This window comes from Spea bombifrons, chromosome 13 (assembly GCF_027358695.1).
Source record: "Spea bombifrons isolate aSpeBom1 chromosome 13, aSpeBom1.2.pri, whole genome shotgun sequence".
Classification (NCBI taxonomy): domain Eukaryota; kingdom Metazoa; phylum Chordata; class Amphibia; order Anura; family Pelobatidae; genus Spea; species Spea bombifrons.
In genome coordinates this window covers 12,926,212-12,951,626 of record NC_071099.1, presented here as the reverse complement: position 1 = coordinate 12,951,626, position 25,415 = coordinate 12,926,212, and the positions used below count along the sequence as shown (strand labels likewise).

Genomic DNA, 25,415 nt, shown 5'->3' with positions numbered 1-25,415 from the left:
AAAAGATTTTTTGGTTTATTTTTCGCTTCTGTGTAATACATAAATATTTGTGATCGCTTTGTATCAATCACAAAGTTGAATCAAAAGTTACATTTATATATATATATATACAAGAGGCAGGAGAAGCTATACACAGTATCAGACTGTAAGCTCTTGGGGCAAAGAAAAACGTTATATTCCCAATGTAACTGTAAATAATTTTTTAAACAATGCTGAGATGCATTTTGTACTTCTAATGATGAGTATTATTTCGAAATAATAATAGAAATCAGTGATATATATATATATATATAAATAAATAATATATATATATATATATATATATAAATAATATATATATATATATATATATATATATATATATAATGATATAATAAATTATAAATAATAAGGATATATTTTGTCTTCTCTTAAGGTTCAACCAGGACCTATTCCCCAGGAAGCTGCATTGTTAATAAGAAAAATAATAATATTAATAATATTAATAATAATTACAATAATAATAGGGTGCCAGTGTGCATATATTATACTGGAATAATAATAATAATTATATATTATAAATATTATTGTTATAAGGGGCCGGTGTGCAGATATTATACTACTACTACTACTACTGATAATAATAATAATAATAATTATTATTATTCCAGTATATTATCTGCACACTGTCACTGGGGGGGGGGATATAACTATGTTGCTATTATGGTTTTTAGCTGTTTCTTTGCATTTTTTGTGGGAAGGGCATTAACCAATTCTGCAGCCAGGGGTAGGTGGGGCAGATGGGCTGTACTGTAAGGGGCTAGCACTGTAAGGGTTAAACATTAGGGGTCTGTCTAGCATGGCTGCAGTTGCAGGGTGTGAACATGGAGCTTGGGAGGAGCCTGGGACAGAAGGTCTTAGGATCCGTAAAATAACTCTTAGATCCCAGCCGTCAGCTGATTCACATACAGAACTGCTGGGGGGGTCAGCGTGCGCCCCTCAAAACCCCAGCTTCCAAACAACTGCCCACAGCTGGGTCCCCCAGGCTGACCATCATGTGCTCGGCGCTGTTCACTGGACTGTTGTACACCTTGCTGGTCACTACAAGCTTTGGTGAGTTACCTGGGACAGCAAGTATTTTTCATATATGTACGACGTCTATAAGAGTCTCAAATATTTGTACATTCTACTGTAACATTCTAACTTAGACGGATGGGGATCAGTGTGTGAATGTGTGTGTTCTGTTCTTATGGGTGTGCTCGTAGATAAGGTAAGGAATGAGTATACATATTAAAAGGGTACAAGCTCACTTAACACGCTTAGTGAGGTGACACACGCATACACGCGTGTAAGGTCTCCGGTAACGTTGTATTCTAGCATGATTTATTAAGCTGGTACGGAACGCTACAAAAACAAAGTCGCTTCTTACCAAATGATGAGAAATGATAGAATAACCACAGCGGCGGGTACTGAAAGAAAATGATTATGGAACCAGGTAAGGGGTACAGACTGGGAATTAGAGTGTATCTGCAGGTCTAAAACCCACAGTGCTGCACGTTGGCGCTTAAAGGGTTAATCCAAGAGCATTTCTTATAACCACACCTTGTATAGTCGAGAACCAGGAAACCTACTGGTCCACTTGCCAACGTGCCAATTAATCAGTTGGTCTTGTCAGGAGCCATATGCCTACCTCATGCATGTTTGAATCCCTTCACTGTATAAGCCTCTACCACTTCCGCTGGGAGGCTGTTCCACTTATCTACCACAAATTCAGTAAAGTGAAACTCCCTTCCATTCCATCTAAGCCTCTGACCCTCTGAATTTAGATCACAGTCTCTTCTTCTAACGTTTTCCTCTTTTTTTCTAACGTTTGCTCTTTTTCAATTTACATTATTACAAGATTGGCAAACAAGAATCTTCCCCATGTATGACATCATTAGGCATTACATTGATGCAACACATTGCTGAGTTCATAACTCAGCTCTCAGCTGGGCTGGACGCTCAGTCTCCCATTTCTCTAAGCAGGAATTCATCGGGGGCTGAACCCAGCAGTGGTTGCTTAAGACCCTACGGGAAACATGGGGTGGAATTTTAGTTACAGAACAATGACATCACCGTCTGAATGCTAAGGGCCATTTAGGCTGCGAAGCAAGATTTAGACTTATCACCAAAAGTTTAAATTTTTTTATTGCTGTACTGAAAGTTATTGTAAGGCACCCATAAGGTTATAGGCTCAGTAAAACATGGCTATTTAAACGTTTTACAGCATTTGTATCCTGTGCCCATCACAGGAGATTTACAACCTTTTTTATTGGAAGAGCCTTGAAATGTTTTTGGTGTTTTTTCTGGGAAGGCTTACGCTGCTCTATAGTGAGAATTTATTAAGAAATCTCCCATATTACCCGTATTTTATTCTGGGGCAACTCAGCCCTTCTTGCAGAAGAATTTTTATTGGTTCCCCAGAGGTATACATACCTTGGGTATTGTTCCCCTCCACAGTGACTGTCCTCACTGTGGAGCACAGTATATGACATCATATCTCAGAAGTCATATCTGTGAATTAAAGACGTGCCCCTTCTTTTAAAGTAGTTTATGGGGGCTGTGTCACTGGTTTTGTGGCGGGGGGGGGACTGCCCCTCAATTTGTCACTCTGCCTAGGCCTTCTTAAACACATTCTTTAGTGAATACACCTTCTGCAGCTTTAGAAACATACTACCTAATAATGTTGAATGACTAGTCTCTTACCAGAAATCATTCTGCAATCATGTATACATTTTGCCTTATTCATAATTTTTTCAGGGAACGCTTAACCGTCATGTGACTCAGACACACGCACCAATAGGTTATTAGCAAAGACTAGGAAAAAAATATTCATAATCTTACAAATGTGTTTTTATTTCAGCTGCTAGTATCTGTTCCACGAGAGGAACTACGTCCTGCAAGCAGTGTCTTGCCGTTAGCCCGCTGTGTGCCTGGTGTTCGCAGGAGGTAAGGAAAAACAGATTGTCAGCTCACTGGTTAAGAACAAACAAGCTTCTTCGCCATTTCGCATACAGTAACCTGCCTCGTTTATTATTGAAACTTACGAAAATAATTTATGCCTTTGGTCGAAGATCTTGTGCCCCATACATGGCTAAGCACTATGAGAGTTGTATTCCATGAGGTTTTACAGCATTTCACTGATCTGAAATCACTACGCGTGCGGAGCCATTTTGTCTCGATAGAGCCGGCCCACTGCCCCCCCACCCATTAGATCACCTCACTGAGGTGCTACCTGATGGTACTCCGGGCTGATGTCATTAGAAGGGGCCTAGAGATGAATACAAAACATCATTCTAACATTTCCAGCCATATTAGGGGGGATTTGAACCCTCCCATCATTGACAACCATTGAAAAGTGAATATAGGAATATGATGGCGCTATATAAATCACTAAATAATAATAAACTGGTTACAAGACATTACGGTACACTACAGCGTATATATTTGGGTTAAACTTAAAAAATGAGAAAAAAAAGCCAGGATAGTTGGCATTTAACCAAATCTACTTTATTTCACCCGGAATGGCGCGAGCGTTGTATATTCTCAGGGTAGAGCAGTAGGCAGGATCGCTGTTGCCTCTCTATCTGTCTTGTGCAGTCCTTCCTCGGCCGCGAGACGCACGCTCTCCTTCCCCGTTTCCCGTCCGTCTCCTAAAAAGGCAATGTTTCCCCGTCTCTGTGTTTTACGCAGGACACATTTTCCCAAACAGATGTAAGAGTGAAAATCCTGAGTCCGCGCCAGCTCTCCCCCCCCTCCACTACATACACTGACATCTGGAATCTCTTTCCCATGTTTAATGCTACAGCTCGTGGTGGGAACATGTTGTTTTCATGTCGCTATAAAGTTCCGTCGCTTGTAGGTGACACGTTTAACGGGGATGTCTTCTACATGAGTGAGGGGGGGGAACGTGTCCCAAATTAGCGCCCGAAACATTGTATCAGGATATGGTCTGTCCGTCGAGTACACTCCCTGTTTATCATATAGCCAGGGGCTAACTGATTTTACAACCTATAACTACACATAGGGATGGGGGAGGCTGAACCGGGGAGGAATTAGTATAGGTGCAGCCTCTACCTGCCCGCAGGGGATAAAAGAAGCAGGTTATCTCTCTCCGACTGAGATTTCTGAGCGCATGCTGACACCTCCTTTGGCTTTCGCTTTTCAGCTCCAATACCAACCCTTCCCCCATGTCAGTTCAGGTGATTAACCCTATAAGGGGCAGAAGCCTTCAATGATGCGATGTTAATCTCTCTGGCTTTCGAAAAGGATCGACCTAAAACGGGGATTTGTTCTGTTATTGTGGTGAATGTGTCCAAAAAGTTAACTTGATGAGCCGGACAATATTGGCCAATGCATGCATATGTGCCAAGTGTCATGGATAAAGCTGCGGTCCCTCATTTTGGCTTCATTTTGTTTGAGTTAGTTGTTGTTGGTGGCCTTAACAGGACTTTGGAAAAGGAGCTCCTCGCTGTGATTTGAAATCTTCTCTCCTGGAGAATGATTGTCGACCGGAGAACATTGTATTCCCAGCTAGCAGCATCAACGTCGTGGATAACCGACCGCTGAGCGACAAGGGTTCTGAAGCGGAGATCACCCAGATGACTCCTCAGAAGATAGACCTTCGTCTAAGACCCGGTAAATGTCTGGAGTCCAATGGTCATCTGTGAGATTGGACTTTATTGAGGGCAAAATTCAATTGGGGGGCATTTATGAACCAAGAAGACTAAGTATCAACACATGCAACTGACCTCCTCATTCTTGATGGGCCACTTGTCAAATGTTTCAGGTTTAGATGAGTGCCTAGGGGCACCGAGTCTCAGGAGAAGTTAGTAGAAGAAGATATCTCTTTTAAGTTTATCATGTATGGTGAGAAGCAGGTTCATGCTTGTAGATTTGATGACCTCCTAATCCCCATCTATCTTTTGTAGATGACTCCAAAGTGTTTACAGTACAAGTGAGACAGGTGGAGGACTATCCCGTGGATATCTACTACCTGATGGACCTCTCCTACTCCATGAAGGATGATCTGGATAAGATCCGAATGCTGGGTACTAGCCTAAGTGAGAAGATGCGGAGGGTAACCAGTAACCTACGAATTGGATTCGGGGCGTTTGTGGACAAGCCCATGTCACCGTATATGTTCGTGTCGCCCCCAGAAGTCATTGCCAACCCTTGCTACGAGTGAGTAATCTGAAGACAGGGGGACACGACGTCATTAAGAATAGTCAAGAAAAGCTTAAATCTCGAGGGCCTCGTACATTTTTTCTGTGGAGATGTTAACATGATTTATTGGTGATTTGTGGGGAGATATTCGAGTCCGTTCCAGGAATGTTGTATGAGCAAAAGTGGCCAACGTGGCTGATACTCCATTGGGTTTCAGAGTCCTAGGTTTTGTTATTGTTAATTTATTTCATGCTACTTTACTGTTTCAGGTTTCTGGTCCAATTGCGTCTTTCTTTTTCTTGAATTTTCCTTTTTTTTTAGTAGGGACTCATCCTTCGATCTCATTTCACGCTCTTTCTTCCTTCCATATCCCTCCCCAGATTTGGCACAGTCTGTTTGCCCACTTTCGGGTATAAGCACGTCCTTGCTCTTACTGACCAGGTGAAGAACTTTAACGAAGAGGTCCAAAGACAGAAAGTCTCCCGGAACCGTGACGGACCAGAGGGAGGATTCGACGCGGTGATGCAGGCGGCAGTGTGTGATGTGAGTATCTTCTGTAGACGGTAGTAGCATTAGCACACTAAATGGATTCTAGGTTCCAAGATACCAAGGTTCCGAGGTAATAAGGGCTGGATAGTAGGGAGTGATATGCTATTGGCGGTGTTCTATCTATGCATTAAGTTGTGGTATTGATCCCTTCTCCCTTTGTTTTGCAGGAGAAGATTGGCTGGAGGAACGAGTCATCCCATTTGCTAATTTTAACCACAGATGCCAGGACTCACATTGCTCTGGATGGACGGCTTGCTGGTATTGTTAATCCCAATGATGGGCAGTGCCATCTGGGCTCTGATAACTACTATAAAGCATCCACCACCCAGGTGAGAAGGGCAGGAGATGATCTCCTCTTTCACTAACTCACAAACTTTTAATCCACAGGTCGCCATTTACATATTTACCCCCCTTTCAAGCTACCGGTATCACTAAAGTGTGTATCATTGAATTTACGCCCTCATTCTCACGCTTAGCTTTACTCTTTTCCTACAGGATTATCCATCTCTCGCTCTGTTGACTGAAAAGCTCTCCGAAAAAAATATCCATTTGGTGTTTGCTGTGACGGAGGTTGTTCTAGATCTCTATAAGGTAAGATCCGTGAGGGCCGCGTGTTTATCATGGCATTGGTGACTTTTTCCATTTGATTATAAGTTAGTGTCACAATATTGTTTGCTGTAGAACTTGAACACCATGGATGTCGTATTTCACCATCATTTGGCGAGCCACCATTCTTAATTTAGCATTTGCACCACAAAGCTAAGTTTTGAACGCACGGGTTGGGGGGTATTCCATTCACAGCGGGTTGACAAACCATTTGGGTCTCCAGCAGTAGGGCTATCCCAGTGCAGCCGATAGAAACTTACGGAATGTCATAAATACCTTATATTAGTCATGACTGCGAAGGAATGAGTTTTAGACTTGGGTTGGCGTCCTTTTTAAACTCTGGTTTCGTTATCAATACCGGGCCGCCAGTAACACTTCCCCTTGAATGTCCGATGCAGGGATACTGGCTTCTGAAGACTTGGACCAATTCTTGGATATTAAGTATCTATAATAATGTGGTCCGTCTTTGTAATGTAAGAATGCTCAGTCTGATTGGCCAGGCACTTATAAATGATGATGTCATTTCATAAACCCTAAAGGTTGTCTCCTTTTGGGAACACCTTTTGTTTACATTGGACTCCAGGCCCTTCTTTCGTCGTGTTCTGTGTTTCATTTATGATGCGTGAAGTAAAGAGGTTACCGTATATTCCAGAAATACAGTGAGCTGATCCCGGGGACGACCGTCGGAACACTTTCTGACGATTCCAGCAACGTCATCCAGCTCATTGTGGAATCATACGAGGTACAAATCTCCTTCTAAATAGACTGATCTTGCCTTCTGTCTTCTCACCATTCGATTTCACCCAATGTTCCTTCTCTTCGCACATAGTGTCACGCCTCCACCAGATTATGTTTTCTTCTCCTTATCTCTTCCACCTTCAGTTTTTTCCATTACTCACTTGGTGTTCCATCTTTATCTACCTTACATTCCACTTGGGTTTTCCATCCCTCCTGTCCACCTCCTTTTCTTTATTTCACAACAACACAAAGTAGTTTTGGGCCATGCCTTTGGAATGTGTTTATGATTCTTTTTATGGTTCTTCGGCTGGAGGCCATGAAATCCTGGAACTTGACCCAAATTGTTTTAAGGCCCAATTCAGCCTAGTTTATCACAATAAAGAAGGTTCTAAAATCTTTACCATTCTTATCCTGTCTGCATAACTGCCATTATGGATCTCTTATCTCCCCTTCCTTTATTCCACCTGTCCACACCACGTTCTGAAAGTAGAAGATCCGATCCAAGGTGGAGCTTGAGGTCCGCGACCTACCAGAGGAACTTTCCCTTTCCTTCAACGCCACTTGTGTTAACAATGAAGTCACGCCTGGTCTGAAATCGTGTTCGGGTCTAAAGATCGGAGACACGGTGAGTTGGGGGTTTCCTCCCATAATGTTTGCCGTAAATTCGAGCTTCCATTCTTCCATTCATCTTCGTCTAACCTTAATAATCCTTAAGGAAATGTTCTATGGGTTCTCAAAATGTTTCGGCAGAGCCATCTTCTCATAGCGTTATCCGCCCACCGCCTCTCCCACATAAAGCGCCATATTTAGGTTCTGCTTGAGGGCATCTTTTTCTTTTTGCAGGTGAAAAAAAAGACATGTTCAGATGAATAAACATATAATTTTCTTTATCCTTTATGGCACAGAAATGTACTTTTAATAGAATTAAGCTGATATTATGAATGTACTTTACATATTTTCTTCCACTGATATTCCGTAGGTGAGTTTCTCCTTTGAAGCCAAGGTCCGGGGCTGCCCCAAGGAACTCGAAAAAACCTTCACCATCAAACCTGTGGGATTTAAGGACACCCTGACCGTCACCGTGCGCTTCGAATGTGACTGCGATTGTCAGAAAGAAGAGGAGCCGGACAGCGAGATATGCAATAACGGGAACGGGACTCTGAGCTGCGGGGTATGTCTGTGTAACCCCGGCTGGTTGGGACCCCATTGTGAATGTTCTGAGGAAGACTACAACCCCACGCAGCAAGACCGCTGCAGGCCAAAGGAAGGGGCTTCTGTCTGTACCCGGAGAGGGGAGTGTGTCTGCGGCCAGTGCGTCTGTCACGCCAACGACAACGGAAGAGTGTGGGGAAAATACTGCGAGTGCGACGACTTCTCCTGCCACCGATTCAAGGGAGAGATGTGCTCCGGTAAGAGGCAACTTCATATTTATAGGGATGTCATATATAGAGTAATAAGAGGGGCTATAGGGAGGGGTATATGGAGCAATAGGAGGGGTAATAGAGATGGTTATATGGAGTAATAGGAGAGGTTATAGTGAGGGTTATATAAGTTGTAGGAGGGGTTATAGGAATCAATAGGAGGGGGTATAGGGAGGGGTATATGGAGTTATAGGAGGGGTAATAGGGAAGTTTATATGGAGTAATAGGAGGAGTTATAGGGCGGGTTAAGTGGAGTAATAGGAGGGGTTATAGGGCAGGTTATATGGAGCAAGAGGGGGCTTAGGGAGGGTTATGTGGAGTAATAGGGGTTATAGGGAGTGAAATATGGAGTAATAGGGGGTTATATGAAGGGTTATATGGAGTAATAGGGGGTTATATGGAGTAATAGGAGGGGTTATAGGGAGTGTTATATGGAGTAATAGGGGGTTATATGGAGTAATAGGAGGGGTTATAGGGAGTGTTATAGGGAGTAATAAGGGGGGTTTGGGAGGGCATTTAAGTGAGTATTAGGGTGAATCAGTAGACAGGCAGAGATGTGTTTGGTTTGAGATGAAGGTGCGAGTTCTTTGCTCCGTCCATAAATACAGCCTGTGATTATTCAGCCGATTTTGTGCCAAATCATTAATCCGCCACCTACCTCCTCTTAGTCATTGCGGTAAAACTGATTAACCCCCCCCCCGGGCAGAAATTCCATCCCTGGGAACAGCTCATTCGCAGCCATCGTCTGCCACCAGACGCGGCTCCCGCTTGTAACAGTTTGTATAGAATTACCCCGCAGAACGCGTGTAAATTCTACGTCTCGCCTCGTTAACCTTTTCAGCGCACGGGAAAGGCTGAGATCGGAAACACGGAGATGACCGGTTGAAATTTTCACTACGATACGAGGGAGAAGTAACCGTAGGATGGGCATATTTTCAGACCCTTTATTATTATTTATTATTTTATATAGCGCCAACATATTCTGCAGCGCTGTACAATGGGTACCTAAATAAGGATCTGTTTTATGATAATAACCTCTAACAACTAAATCTAAAAGCGACAGCAATACTGTGAGAATCCTCATTCCTACAAGTGTGCCTCTCAACTGTCCTGCTTTGCACTGGACAGTCCCGATTTTGCCACTCTGTCCAGCTGTACCTCTGTACTGCTTTTCGCTTCGCTTATTGAGCATGTGCAGAATTGTGAGCATGCACAGTAGCGCTGCCAGTTTGAGTGGCATGCTATCTTCCCAAGCTCCGCCCCCTTGCATTACGATTGGCCGGTAAAGAGATCTACAAGCTTTGTGGCTATGGTGGCCTGGTGGTCCAAATGGGTGCAGAGAGAGGGGACGGATATGGTTAGATAAGCAGAGGGAGGGAATTGGGGCAGAAAGCACAGAAAGGGGGTGGAATTTGGCTACACATGACCAAGAGGTCTGGCCACCGCCTTTCACATCTGGAGGCCTCCACGACAAATATGGAGGGTTCTTAGGAGTGGGAATGAGGGTTATATGCCAACACTGGGTCCAAACTTTGGACTAAAGCCAGGCTCTAGAACCTGAAGTGGGTCCCCCTGATTGCATTGGCCCAGTAAATGGGTATAAGTGGTACTTCTCGGATGGTGGCCCTGTCCTCGATGTTAAGTCTTATTTTCTTACGAAAACGCCCAATATTTAGGCAACGGAGTTTTATGCCGAATAATGCATTAAAAGAAAAAAGTTTGATTTATTGCTTTGGAACCTTGAGATTCTCCCATTTACCCCAAATATTGAGTCTATTACCAGACTGGGTTTGGATCCCTCCCAAAAAGCTACATATGATTGGATACGGGGTAAAAAAAAAAAATGCCTAATCTTTAACATATGCCCTTCGCTTCGACAAAGGAATTCTTCTATCGACATAAATAATTGCAGAACTGGTGATTTCGCTGTAAACATTTTGCGTCGTGAAACATATGGGACAGATTACCCGTCGCGCTGTCAGAGACGCAGGACGCTGTGTTTAGTGTTTAGTGTCCCGAGAAGTGTTTTGTCCTCGTACCCATCCCACATACTTCATTCCTGAGCTTGTACCGACTCGAAGGGGTTTGATAGCCACTGCCGGCTCAGCAAATACCGCGTACAGCCCGTTCATTGTGACGTAGCGACAGAGATTAGATATGACATGTAATTAGGGTGCGGGGAGACTGGGGGGTGTATACTAGGGGGTATACCGGGAGAGACTGGTAAGGTATGGCGTAATAGGAGGAGTTATAGAGAGGTGTTATATGGAGTTACTGGAGGAATTATAACAAAGGTTTAAATGCCGTAAAAAGAGATGTTGTCACGGTTACTGCTCATGGCTGCCTAAGGATGATACACGCCTCTCAAATGGCCAAATAGGGACATTTTTGTTTAGGGGGTGTGGTTATAGGCATAGCTGGGCGGGGCTTTGCAAGAAAAAGAATAATGGGTTTTATATACCCCGTTTAATTTATAAAGCCGTTTTCTGCTGTTTCTATACACATTATTGGGGCTTTTAGGGCTGTAGAACCCTGCGATACCCTCATACCCAGCAAACATTCTGAGATCCTAGGGGCCATCAGGGGCTTGGGAGAGGGACTGGTGGAACTACATAGGGACACTTGGAAGGTATGGCGATAGGAGCTGTGGGTTCACAGTTGACCTAATTTGCATGGCAGGAAATCTCTTATCAGAGTCAGTTTAATGAATGAAATAAAGCAGCGTATTGTATGACCCTGGCGGGGGGGTAATCTATCAGACGGACGTCGCTCGTTGCCGTACAAGAACACAGCTCTCTCTGTTGGGAGTCACAAGGCACAGGATTAGTGTCGTTATAAATACCTCTAGGACTCAGTGCTGGGCCCACAACCTCTAGGATATCGTTGCCCGGCGAACACGATTAGTTGTGTAACAGAGAAAATGCACAATGTTAACACAACGTGACGGCGACCGGAAGGGATGAGACAATCATTTGGGAGGCGATTTCATTGTAGATCCAGCACGTCCCAGAATGTCGACGGGAGGCTTTCTTCTCGTTACTCAAACGACAAACATGTGTGTGTGTGAGGACACGGAAGAACGTTTGCGTGCCGATGCCTTGGTGGGGTCCCACGAAGGTTATTTAGCTCTGAAGCTTCTGGTACACGGATAGCTGGATATAACCCTGGAGCAATCCTTACAGAACCTCATGGAGTGGACCATCCGTAACAATCATTATTCTTTAAATACCAGACGCCCCAAGGATTCTCAGCCCCCCAAGTCCTTACCGCTTCCTCGTTTGATATAAACCTTGAGCACCAGGGGGTAGATGATGTAGAGAGCGTGCAAAGCTTTAGCACTCTAATGGTAACCTTTCGATGGGCACTGGGAGACGTAGGGTATGGGATAAGAACATTAGTGCAATTCTTTGATGTCCAGATAGGGGGCAGTGGTGTTTAACTGGTCAAGTCCGCTTCCTACCCCTTACCCCAACGACTTGGGTCTAGTCGCACCCTTACGTGCTGAGCTCTGCCCCATCCCCCTCTGCCCTCGGGCTTGGCAGTGGGTACCCCGGGCATGGTGGAGATCTGGGAAACTGTTCTAGGAATTCACAAAGAATCATCAGACACGACTGCATTATCGTTACAGGTTATAATAATAGAACGGGAAGACGGGGCCGGGCCGAACAGTCAGGTCTTATCTGACAACAACTAGATAATATTCTAGGAACAGAACTTTTTTTCAAAAACATGATGAACGCTATTACTGTTACCCCCAACTCCCGTGTTACCCCCTAACACAACACTCCAATTTGAACAGTTTACAAATGGGGATATGGGGGAGGGCTGGTCATCGTTGCGTTGAGCTCTGCATGTCATGGTTGCTTTGAGCTCTACATGTCATGGTTGCGTGGAGCCCTACATGTCATGGTTGCAGGGGAGGGCTGGTCATCGTTGCGTGGAGCTCTACATGTCATGGATGTGTGGATCTCTACAGGTCATTGTTGCGTGGAGGTCTGCATGTCATGGTTGCTTGGAGCTCTACATGTCTTGGTTGCGTGGAGCTCTACATGTCATGGTAGCGTGGAGCTGACCACAAAGGGTATTTGAAGGATTCAGAAGGCTCGGCAGACTGAGGACAATACCTACTTACAACTCTTCCACTTACCCCTTGGATATCGCCGTTGTTGTGTTGCCATATTGGCTGCTTTTTTTCCAGGACAATTCTAATTGTTGACATGCTGCCGACCACCACCCACAGCGGTTTATTTACCGCCAATAATACCACGAAGAACATTATAGGCAGGAACTTCCCAGGATAGGCTACCCAAAGCTCTCCCTCCAAGGGCAGCCAAAATTGTCCCCAGTCCGGCCCTGGCACGTGGTCAAACCTGGAGGGTTCCTAGGTAGGTTTATAGGTGATGGTGAACCACAGTGTACCTCAAGCATGAGTACAGCCCTCCGTATGATCGTGACCTTGCCAGGAAGGACCCCTGAATCCAAGGTGAGGGCAGCAGAGTATAGCAGCTCTTATAACGTAGCTTTTCCCCGCTTTTCGCCTGGTGACCGTTAAATAGATCGCGGTGGGGCGTCTTCCTTCTCTCCGTTGATATTTCCTCCCGTTTGCGTCCGTCAGGTCACGGCCAGTGTAACTGCGGGGATTGCATCTGTGAGTCCGACTGGACGGGAGATTACTGCAATTGTACCACGCGTACCGACTCGTGTATGTCCAGCAGCGGCCTCCTGTGCAGCGGCAGGGGCCAGTGCGTCTGTGGAAAGTGCGAATGCACCCAGCCGGGGTCCTACGGAGATACCTGCGAAAAGTGCCCAACCTGCCCTGATGCCTGTACCTTTAAGAAGTGAGTATCACAATTTGGATAATTATCCCTCCCCGTATTACTATATTCTTTATCCACCTGTTTTAATAATAATATAATAGCTTTATAACACCTCCTACGAACTCATGTATAATATATGCGTACATAAAACTCTTTATTTCTCAGGGGTTGCGTAGAGTGCAAGAAGTTTGAACGTGGCCCGTGGTTTGACGATCAGTCTTGCAAGCAGATTTGCAGGGATGAGATCGAGTCCGTGACGGAGTTGGGTGAGTTTGCGGCTGAGGTCCCGATCGCCAGGCGGTACCCGTCCCCCCCTCCTGTCCCGTTAATTCCCGCCGCCGTCTGTTCGCTCCGCAGGGGATAAAGGAAAGGATGCCGTTAATTGTACCTACAAGGATGAGAACGACTGCGTGGTGAGGTTCCAGTACCACGAAGACTCCAGCGGAAAGTCTGTGCTGTACGTCATCAACGAAGCAGGTATTTATGACGTGGTACGGCGTTCAGTCTTCACTGAACGTGCGATACAATGTTTCATCTCTACACTTGCCAGCCTGATCGTTAGCATATGTATAGATAAAAAGCCGTCGGCGCCGACGCGATTCGCTGCTGAATAGTCATCACCTTTTTAAAGGGGAAAAAATGAAAGCGCATAATGTGGGAGGAGCCACAGAGAGAGTGAGTGAACTGTGCTGTTACATCACATAACCAAACATGATGATGTCACTGCCACTCGCATGTTGGCGAGTACAGGAAGGGTGGTATAAAAGAGGTAGTTTTTCGGTAGAAAGCGCTCCAGCAGCAAAGGCGTAAATCCGGTGGAATGTCCGACCCTTGCGTTTATAGGTTAGAGATTAAATTATCTGCCCAACACTGGGAGGTGTGTGTGTGGGGGGGGGGACACATACCCCATGCAGGAATTTCATCCCCCACTAACAAGTGTTGATTTAAATTCTTCTGTAACAAATGCAGAATTGAGGATTTAACTCCCTAATTCCTCTGCCCGGCCGTTGCACAAAGTTCTTTGTCCTGGGACTTCTTCAGGGTCAGTTGGTTTGCTGCTCCTGAATTCTGCCCTACCTTCCATTTGCCACAAGAACACTTTGGGATCTTTCCACCCCCTAGCTGGCAATTAGTTGGGGACGGATCTGAAGGGTTCTTAGGTTTGCTGGACCATAAATTAATTCTCCACTCCATCGTACGTAGTTTGGAGGAGAGGAACTCTATGGTTAAATGGCATTTTTTTAGACTAATCTGGAGATTTCTAGGCGAAATACCCAATTTTTAAAATATCCATGGACTCTCTATAAATAAGGGACTCAATTTAGATGGTCCCAGAGGTGGAATAATATTGGGCTCCCTACTCTTGGGACAATATAATAAATACATTTTCTAGCAAAGGTCAATTAGAGGAACTCTCTACATTCATTTGTGGCGGTCTAGTGGAGATGGGATTAAAAGTCCAGGAATTTTGGACGTCAAACTATGATGTTGTAACCCAAAAGCCAAGGTCGAGCATGATGGAAGAGGAGCTATCAGGTCTATGGCGTCCAGCCCGACCCTACTCCATGAACATCATCTAGTCTCCTAAATTACGATTTTCCGGATCTGTGTGACCTCCATATTCACTTTATCCTACGCTGCCCTCTCACCCACCTTTCCTTTCCATTAGAGTGCCCCCAAGGACCCGACATCTTGGTGGTCTTGATGTCCGTCATGGCAGCTATTTTGCTTCTGGGTTTGGTAGCGCTGCTTATTTGGAAGCTTCTCATCACCATCCATGACCGCCGTGAATTTGCCAAGTTCGAAGAGGAAAGAGCAAAGGCCAAGTGGGACACGGTAAGATGGGACAGGGCCACGGAGGGCCTACAGGACTAGTTTATGGTCCAAAAACTAGTATGTCAAAACATTTTGGGGGATATTTTCAAATATGTTTTACTAATTTTACATTTGCTACCTGGGAGGGTCATAGGTTTCTCCTCTAATACAGTCCATGTTCCATGTTGGATCTTCTTGCCAAGACTTTGATCTTTCTTTTGCCTCCTCCAGGGTCACAACCCACTCTATAAAGGAGCCACGTCCACCTTCACCAACATAACATTCAAAGGGAATGCCGAATGATGACCGGCGCTGATAAATGGTCTCTGTTTTCGGACACGAAAAATTCAGAAAGGTTTTTTTTTATAAATGACTACTGCCAATTATTGCCACGTTGCCAACGTTCACTGCAGAAGAAGATAAATCCGTGTCGAATCACTCAGGTACTAGTTATATGTTTAGGGTCTTATGGAAACTTTTCAGACGTCATGAAAAACTGGTTCTGCCCGCCCAAGAAGACCATTTATGGGGGGGCGTTCGAGAAGAAAAAAACACCCAAAGGTGGACCAGGCAGCCAATAGGAGGTGTCGGCATCATAGGAATTTGAGGAACATTCCGTTGGCCTACAGGAATTTTTTTTTTATTTATAAGCATTTTTACCATTCCTGCTAATACATTCATCAAAATAGCGCCTACACCTCTCCCGAAACGATTTACGACAAATCAATGACTGGACAATTTTTACTTAAAGACGGAATTAAAATAAATATATATATTTTTTTCCATCATTAAAAATAACGTCCAGAATAGGAGAATAAAAATCCAATATTTAGCTATTTATTTAATTTCACTTCCAAAAAAAAAATTATTAGATTGTTCTTCTTGCAGCCCAATTTTTTTTTAAAAAAAATTGCTATTTTGCCAATTTTTTGTTTTTTTTCCTGGGTGACGGAGAATTAATGCTTTTTTTTTTTTTTCCCCCTTGGTCAACCTCTTGAAAATCTGAAAAAATTTCTGTGCAATGAAAGGACAGTACTATATCGTTTGTCTACCGGAGTACTGTGAAAAAAATGTTTACCTGTTTAAATAGTTTTCTGGACCACCGGAAATAAAAGCAAAACCAGGATTTATGAACGAAAAGAAAAAAGAAAATGTCAGAAATTTGTTTTATTTTTTTACGAATATAAAATCATTGTGCTTTTCTGCAAAAAAACGCTTCCGCTTCACACTGTCGCTAAGAAATATAGCGCTGTAAATAGTATTTTTTCTAGGCTAATAATACTTTTTTTGGTAAATTGGAGGAAGACGCGTGGTTTTGCTGCCACCTAGTGGAGATTTTGTAAAACTGCCGTTTTGTTTTTGAAAAAGTTCAGCTCTATTTTTTAAAGTTCTGTCTGTAGATATAATGTGGAAAATCGATATAGAAACATAGACTTTGGTGGCAGATCGGCCCCATCCGGCCCGTCTGGTCTGCCCATTTTTTTCTTGTTTTCATGTTTAAATTCCCTCTACCACTTCTGCTGGGAGGCTGTTCCATTACAGCTAATACAACTGAATTGGTCCGAGAGAATGTTACAGGTACAAATTTTAAACATTTAAATAAATGGCTTTTTTCCCCCAAATACAATAACTAGATTCTAAAGTCACTTTTTTTTTTAACGAGTCGCGTTTTATATATTTCCGTTGATGTCCATCATGGACTGAGATCGAGGGACATTGTTTGGGGAGGGAATGGAATCATCTCAAGTCTCTGGAAGCCTCAAACTCCCTGAATCCTCCTGGGTTAAAGGAGATTTGTCTCCTTGGCTCAAGCAGGGATATCAACCATAACATACTGGGGGCAAAAGCACCAGCTGGGAGTCTTCTATATGATCACAGCGGGGGGAGAATAGGAAGGAGTCAGACTGTGTAACCTGGAGAATCTGCCCGTTCACCCTGAGATTGGAGCAAGAACACTGAGACTCCTGGGCAAACCCTGAGCGTTCCCACATATGTAGCCTTGTACCCCAGATACCATAAGTTCTAGAATAAGCTAGGGCCAAAAGACTAAAGGCCAGGGTGAGTATGAGGCTAAAGGGCTTCAACTTGCCCTCCTACCCTTCTAATGAGCCGTATCAAACCATGTTTTGGGGTCGCCCCCTGCCCTACGTTCTCCGCTTGGTAGCTGATGTCCCTGAGATCTGATCCGTGGAAAGGAAGCGATATCGTTTAATTTGTTAAGCCCAAGGTGTCGTGCTTCTACTCCGTCAAGTGAGCAACGCGTGACGGTCGCTGCGCTCTGTATGAGGCCGATGGCTCCGAGGCCACCAGGTCCAACGACAGAGACCACTGAAGTCTTCGATGGGAGCCGTAAGGTCAAACCCCATCTCCTAGTAGATTTTGCCCGGCTCAGACTACGTGAACAAAGCCCCCGGTGAGTATGCGCATTAGTTAATTAAACGCAATACACTGCCCCGGTTACATAAGACATACAATCGCCCGCGGCTGCCTTGAGTGTCCATCGTTATTCCTCCCCGGAGTCTGCTAGAGGCGTAAGCGACATGTATTAATGCAGAGCTTCCAGCTCCATGGAGACACGGCGTTCCGTAAATAACTTTGTGTGGGTGAAGCGTGTGTGTATGTGGTTATTTGCCAGAGTTTGTGTTTTTGCATGCGCGAATGTCAATATGTGTGCTTTAGTGTTTGGGCGATACTCTGCGCTGGCCGTGGGATATATATCAGGATTTCTACTGAAAGTACGTTCCACTTATCTACCACCCCCTCAGCAAAGTGAAAATTCAGGACCCTACGTAACAGACATCCATACGACTCAACAATTTATAACGTGCCGATGTGTCACTGATCAGTTTGGGTTCCTCGAGTTCTGGTAAGTCCGGATTGTCTCCTCGTTCTGGTGCTGAGGAGTTTCCTTGAGGCCGACGAGGCTAGAACCAGGGGTTGGCATCAACATTGCTCATGGCGGGCATTTAATGGGGCGTGCGGTGGACTATTTAATGACGTCCACCATAAACCTTGCCACGGACACTGGTGTTCTTCTCCGGACGCTTTGCCTATCCCTGGCTAGAACTCAACAGTAAGGCGCATGCACAATGAGCTGGAGAACACGGTGATTTCTCCCATTCTCCAAGTCTCTCTCGGTCTTAGCTTCTCAAGTCAAGGGTTCCACTACCGATGGCGCCAGAGCTTTGCCACCAGCTTCGGCCGACGTGGACAGCATGATGAACCTGGAAGAGAAGCCTCAACCCGACCAGAGGAAGCCAGAGGACACAAGCCCTTTCCATTCCTCCAAAGGCAACCTCTGTCCCTTAAAACCGGCTATTAAATACCCTCAACATGACATTTCCACTGGCCATACATAAAACTGGCCATTGATCTTCCGGAGACAATATTTGATGACCTGGGGCAATAGGCTGCAATGGGCAACAATTAAAAACCCCTAGGTGGGCTAAGAAAGCCAGTGTTCCCTTGGTTGAGACAGAAGAGGCTCTTCTATCAGTAGCCCCATACCTGCTGGTTGCAATGTTGTGCGGAGTGTGAGGAACGCCACGTTCCAAGGGCAGGAATAATAATATTAATAACCCTTAATAATAAGGAATACGTGAAAGAAGAAAGGATAATGAATCAGTGATGTTGGGCGATGTGTACGTCTGAATGCAAGAGGGTGGTGGGTAAGTGGAGCAGCCTCCCAGCAGAAGTGGTAGAGGCTAATACAGTGAAGGAATTTAAACATGCATGGGAAAGGCATATGGCTCCGGAATCTAAGCCCTGGTCTTTGTGTTTATTTTATTGGCAGTGATAATATGAGGAAGCAACCGGCTGAGTTAACCATGCCGTGAATCCCACCGGGAATGTTAGGAATTGCACTGCAGGGATCAGTAAAACATTGAGGTTTTTGGTTTTTTTTTTTACTGTTCCCCGAAAAAATCCTTTGGGGCTCCTTTAACACAGCCCGCCACATTTTCCATACCCCCCCCCATTTAAAGGGCTCGTCTAAACAATAGTTTTTACATGGAGCATTCATCGCAGTGTTTTAATCAGGGATACGGGTGATAAAAAGAACGTTCAAGAGGTTGCGCAGGCTTAAAAGGGACGATCGCTCGCTCTCTGCCTCTTCCCTCCTCCGTCTGCTCCTTCGTTCCTCCGCCTCTTCCTGCACACGAACCAAACGGCGGAGCTGCAGCTTTCCCGGCGACCTCTGTGCTCTGGATTAGGAAGCTTTATTCGTTATGCAGTCAAGTAAGGATTTCTGCCCTAAAGATTTACTTAAAGAACGCGTGTCTTATGTCACGATAGAATAGTGATGTCATCGCAAGGTACGTGTCACAATTGTAACGACACGACATCGGACTACAACTCTCGCGATCCTCATAGAATTTCGCTCTCAATTTCCCCTCAATGTATTACCCTCTACCACTTCTGCTGGGAGACTGTTCCACTGATCTACCACCCTCAACAACAACAAAAACAACCTTAGACCATACAAATTTAACATACAATTAACGCATATTAAAGAAATGTAGCTCTGCAAGAGTTGATTAGCCGTGGTTTAATTAATAAGCACAAAGGCGGCTTATGATTGTTTAATCAGTTTCTGATTATTAACTAATAAATGCAGTAAAATAATACGGGCCAACCGAGCAGGCGTCCAAAGCCACAGTATAGATTTTAAAGGGCTATCAAAGTACGTATGGAGATAAATGCGGGACGGGAAATGAGGAGTGGGGATAATTCGGGGCAATAAGAAAAAAAAACAAGAAACTAACGTGGGATGTTAAAGCGTAACAAAATAATGTACAAAATAACCGATATATTTCAGGTTAATTTAATTAATTTGATATCACGTTGTTTTTGTGATGCAGTAATTATTTCCCATCTGATCCTCATACAGCACTGGGAATATAATCATTCCTGGGAACTCTCAGGGTTTTTGCCCCAATCTCTGGGCAGATTACCCCCCGATTATAAATTTTGTTAATAAAAATAAATTTTAAAGGAAATTGGGTTAAATGTGTATTTTAGGAAAAGCCAGCAATGTGATGAGTTTAATGTTAATATGTAAATGTTCGCCCTGTTGTTTTATAATAATATGACTCAAATGTTTAATAAATTATAATTTAACCCCGTGTTTTTTGTGCAGATTGTTGATATTACGGTAACGGTGCACAGTGCCGTCACTTCAGAGCCTGATGTCCTCTGTAATCACACGTGGGGGCTCCAGGCTGAGCCACTTCCTGTGTAGGCGGAGCCTGTCTAGTGATTGGCTCACCCCTAAATCGGTACGCCCCGCGCCATTCACTCATTGGTTATTCCCCTGCGCGTTCGCGATCTCTGGAGCAACGCCGGCTTCCGGCTCCGGAATGGAAGGGAAGAGACCGCAGTTTGGGAACCGGCATCTTAACGACCCGAGCCGGGTGTTCCAGCACAATGCCTGGTGAGGAAGGGAGGAGATAGGGCAATAGCAGGGGCTATTATAGCGGCAGCAGCTTGCCACACAGGGCAGGGGGCTGCTAGAAAACTACAGCTCCCATAATTCTCAGCCATCCCAAGGCTGACCCAGGGTATTGGCAGCTGTGCTAGTATTGGCACTGACATAGAAGAATCCAAATTCAATTAGCTTCTAACACGTCTGCTGGGAGGCTGTTCCAGTTATCTACTACCCTCTTGGTTAAATGAAACTTAGACAATGCGAACTTTAAAACTTTATTAAACTAGTACTGCAATCTGATAAAGGGAAATATACTATAAATCTCTAATTACTTGTGTTTGTAAACCCAAATCATAAGTCCTGATGTACATCATCTGACGTACAGAAAGGACAGGTGAGGAGGGTCCTGGGCAGACAAGCTTACAATCTAGAAACAACATTTAGGTTGCGGTGGGATGTATATGGGGACGAGGGGCTGCGTGAAGACGTCGATATTGACGGCTGATGTCTCTCAGGGAATCCCACCTCGTGTCCCTGCTTCGCTGCTTGAAATTTGGTGGTGTTCTCAGTCTGGGTGCTTCTTGTCTTCCAGGGACAATGTGCAGTGGTCTGAGGAGCAGGAATGGACGGCTCGCACCAGAGTCCAAGAGAACAGTTCCCAGCTGGTGCCCCCGGAGAAGCAAGGTAATGGGGGGTTGAGGAGATGGTGATTTGGGCTCAAAGAAACCTCATTAGAGGTCCTATTACTTGGAATAAACTAATTTGGGGGGCTGACAGCATGACCTGTAAATGTTGTTATGGTAACATCCTATGATGTAATAATCCTTCTCCAGAGGAGTACGAGAACCAGGCCAGCAGCTTCTGGGACGGTTTCTACACCGTTCACGAAAACAAATTCTTCAAAGACAGACACTGGCTCTTCACGGAGTTTCCTGAACTGTCCTCTCGGCGCGGGATCCACAATGGAGCGGCGGTGGAGGAGGGCAGCGGCGCGGACACCTCGCGAGGAGCTCCGGACCGGGAGAGCTTCAGCGGGGGGAACGTGAAAGGAGGCGCCGAGGACGGCTTCCCGGGAGCTTCCGCCACGTATCGCATTCTGGAGGTAGAGACGGCAGCCTTTCGTCTCCGTTGTGTGTGTGTTCGCGGTTACAGATCACGCTTCTTGGATCCTACTTTCTCTTTTCTTTGGCGTGAGATCACAGTCTGAGGTCACGCTACGCGGATGACTTCACGCTTTCTCAGAAGGGTTCTGCCGGGTTCAGTTCCCCCCTCTGTCTCTTTCCTGCCACGTTCCCAAATCTAATAATATTCCAAACTTCACCCTTTCGGGATCTCTTGGGATCCACCCCAAGTGTAAAGGTGGGGACAGGTGTGGACCTCCTTGCTCTCCTGTGCCTAGAGCAGGGGTGTCCAACCTGCGGCCCTCCAGCTGCTGCAGGACTACGTCTCCCATAATGCTCTTTCAGCTAAGGGGCAGGCTGAGGAGTATAGGAGATGTAGTCCTGCAGCAGCTGGAGGGCCGCAGGTTGGACACCCCTGGCCTAGAGGGATACCAACCGGACCCTGCTGACGATGCCCACGAAAGCTGCGGCGTACTTTATTTGACGTTCTGCTTTTAACCGTTTGTGTTCTCAGGTTGGCTGCGGCGTTGGAAACACGGTGTTCCCGATCTTACAGAACAACACGTGAGTCGTTTTCCTCTTTGCCGCCTCCGTATTGGGTCTCAAATCAACAGAAATGGTAAAAGCTCTTATTATTGCTGATGACAGCGGGCAAGCTGTGTACTAAAGCCCACCCAGCGCTCTTAATAGGGATAGCATCAGTTAGTGGGATGGATATATATATAATTATAATATATTTTTATTTTATTTTTTGTTTTTGAATTATTATCCCATTTCCCCTTTTCAGCGATCCTGGCCTCTTCGTGTACTGCTGCGATTTTTCCAGTACGGCGGTGGAACTTGTGAAGGTACGGGGGGATGTATATATTTAGGGGGGGGGTGTATATATTTACAGGGATATATATTTTCAGTGATTATATTTAATTTGTGTTACCCCTCCATCCATGCCTTAAGCCAGAACTTTTCTTTAGAAACGTAATATATAGCACCTTTTTTTAGGGACAGACAATCGAAAAATCTCTCTTATTCTATTCTTTCAGCAAGACGTATCCTGACTGTCCTGACAACGCAGATTAGTTAATTCCCGTGGAGATGACCCAAACGGTCTTCTTTGCAAGAGCCGAGTACTATTTAATAAATACATCTAGTTCTAGAATAATTCTTCTATAGGCACCGAAAACTATAGGTGGGGTCTGGCCGCTCATCCTTGCGTACGGAGTCCTTATTTTATTTATATATATATATATATTATTATTATTATTATTATTTATTTTATTTATATATAGATTATTATTTATTTTTTATGCCATTATCGGTTTAAAATCAGAATATCGTGGGGTTTTTTTTAACTGTAAAAGGTGTTTAAGTCTCCCCGCGATGGGAATTCTGAGTGTGTCGGGGGGGATTCACGTTGCCGATGTTTTCGTGGCAGAGTAACGCGCAGTACGACCCGGCTCGCTGCCTCGCCTTCGTCCACGACCTCTCGGACGAGCACGCTGCCTTCCCCGTCCCGGAGGAGAGCTTGGACGTCATCGTCCTGATCTTCGTCCTTTCCGCCATCCTCCCAAACAAGTGAGTTCCGGAACCCTGGGTGAAATCCAGCCCTCCCCTGATAGTGCCAACCGTTCCCGCCGCACTTCTTACAGTCCCTACATTCAAAGGGTCAGCTAAAGCTATGACGAACCGATACGATCTACAGGGAATGGGGTGAGGAGAAACATAGGGTATGGAGAAAGGGGAGAGCTAGCGGGGGGTAGTAGCGGAGGGTAAGGGGGTTTTGAGATTCTTCTTGAATATTGGGACGGACGGTGAATTCTGCGGGTTGCGGGGGTGATGAGCGAGGCGGAGAGCCTGAACTCATGGAAAGAACGTAAGGATCAGGCAGGGGGGGGGGGATTTTGTTATGAGAGCAGGAATGTATGGGGGTCTTAAAATGCTCTTGGGGTAATAGTGAGACAGCGGGGGGGTGTCACAGCGTGGGGTAGCAGGAAAGAGGGTCTTGTAAGGAAGATAAGTCTAGCAGAGCAGAGTTTTGGATGCTCGGATGTCCCGTTGCAGTGTGGCCCCCGTGGCCCTGCGATGGTTAATCTCTCCGCTCTTCTCCGGCAGGATGCAGAACGCTATAAACCGCCTGAGCAGACTGCTAAAGCCGGGAGGCTGCGTGCTTCTGCGGGACTACGGCCGCTATGACGTGGCTCAGCTCCGCTTCAAGAAAGGTAGGAGACCCGACGGCTTCTGCCCCCCCGACAGCATCGATCTGGAACTTAAAATAAGCGCGTTTTTCTTCTTGCGTTTGCTCAGGTCGATGTCTTTCTGAAAACTTTTATGTGAGAGGAGATGGAACGAGAGTCTACTTCTTCACACAAGGTAAAAAAAAAAAAAAAAAAAATACAACTCTCAGCATCCTCAGTCTGCTTACAGAAGGGGACGGGGTTAAAACCTAGAATCTGCAGGCAGATCGGCCCCCGTCTAGACTCTAACCTTAATCAGTCGTTGGTCTCGTCTTAGATTCAGGAGCCGTATCCCCATCCCATGCAATCCCCTCACTATGTTACCCTCTACCACCTCTGCTGGGAGGCCGCACCACTTATCTACCACCCTCTCAGTAATATAAAACTTCACTAGACAGCATGAATTTAATATAAAATGTAGCTCCTCAAGAGTTAGCTGCGATTTATTAAGAATATTTAGAAAATTAATTAATTGAATTAGGACTAAGGCAGCCTATGATTGTTAAATCGATTTCTGATTCTCAGCTATTAGTTCTCTGTAGTAGCCTCTACCACATCTGCTCAGAGGCTGTTCCGCTTATCTACCATCCTCTGCCTAGCCATACGCATTGAGAATATTAGGCCACAGTTGACCCGTATCCTGGCGATACCAAAATACAGTGAAGATTCCTACATGGGGTAATAGGAGTCGAGGCTCTCGGTGTGTTGAACGCCGCAGTCTTTACAGTGCTGCGCCTCGCAGAGTCGTTGTCCAGTACAGATATGAGAGATGTCTGTGATTTTCCGGTTCTGTGTAGATGAGCTCGGGGACATGTTCACCAACGCCGGCTTACACAAGATGCAGAACATCGTGGATCGGCGGCTGCAGGTGAACCGGGGAAAGCAGCTGACGATGTACCGCGTGTGGATCCAGTGCAAATACCGCAAACCGCATCACGCAGAGATAAACGGCGCGGCGACCCCGTGACCAGAAACCAGGCATGGGCGGGGGGGTCCGTGTAATCCAGCCGACACGTCCCGGGATTTTATACAAACTTTTTCACGGTGCGTCCTTTCAACGCAACCCCCGAACTGCGAGGGTTAAACCCTATTTTACGGGATTTTAATGGAAATATTTCTAACAGACTTTATTAGAGACACCGAATGTGGACGCTTCCTGCGCCGGTTTACGTGGAATATGTTTTAACTGCTCTTCCTGGAGCATGACATCATGCATTACATCATACATTACATGACATCATATGTATGCAATGTTTTTTTCTATTGAAATAAAGTGTTACATGTATTTATTTTTATTTTGTACAAACAGATTTTTATCTCCTTTGGGTTTCTGGTCTGACATCGCTGTTTTGCTCAATATTTGTGACTGTGTAGCCTCCCCGCTCACCCGATTTTTATGATTCCTAGGAGAGGTAGGGGGCAGATAAGGTGTTGAGTAAAACCGTAGTAAGATTAACACTTTTAATAGCCCATCATGAAGATTCCATGGAGCGACTCGCCAAAGGGTC

The 25,415-nt window shown here is 45.2% G+C and overlaps 2 protein-coding genes across 2 annotated transcripts; both read left to right on the top strand.

Annotated features, from left to right (window-relative positions):
• The first annotated feature begins 973 nt into the window (after positions 1-973).
• ITGB3 (integrin subunit beta 3) lies at positions 974-16,760 on the top strand. The gene is made up of 15 exons (XM_053453685.1): positions 974-1,092; positions 2,882-2,967; positions 4,467-4,656; positions 4,950-5,202; positions 5,565-5,727; positions 5,901-6,062; positions 6,229-6,324; positions 6,992-7,081; positions 7,568-7,702; positions 8,057-8,486; positions 13,114-13,336; positions 13,481-13,581; positions 13,673-13,792; positions 14,985-15,151; positions 15,362-16,760. The coding sequence occupies exons 1-15, from the start codon at positions 1,035-1,037 to the stop codon at positions 15,431-15,433; spliced, it is 2,346 nt and encodes a 781-aa protein (XP_053309660.1). The 5' UTR covers positions 974-1,034; the 3' UTR covers positions 15,434-16,760.
• A 2,531-nt stretch (positions 16,761-19,291) lies between these two features.
• METTL2A (methyltransferase 2A, methylcytidine) lies at positions 19,292-25,185 on the top strand. Its single transcript, XM_053453400.1, has 10 exons — positions 19,292-19,443; positions 20,268-20,561; positions 21,148-21,239; positions 21,389-21,657; positions 22,191-22,240; positions 22,464-22,524; positions 23,109-23,248; positions 23,786-23,892; positions 23,978-24,043; positions 24,705-25,185. The coding sequence occupies exons 2-10, from the start codon at positions 20,317-20,319 to the stop codon at positions 24,872-24,874; spliced, it is 1,200 nt and encodes a 399-aa protein (XP_053309375.1). The 5' UTR covers positions 19,292-19,443; positions 20,268-20,316; the 3' UTR covers positions 24,875-25,185.
• The last annotated feature ends 230 nt before the right edge of the window (positions 25,186-25,415 follow it).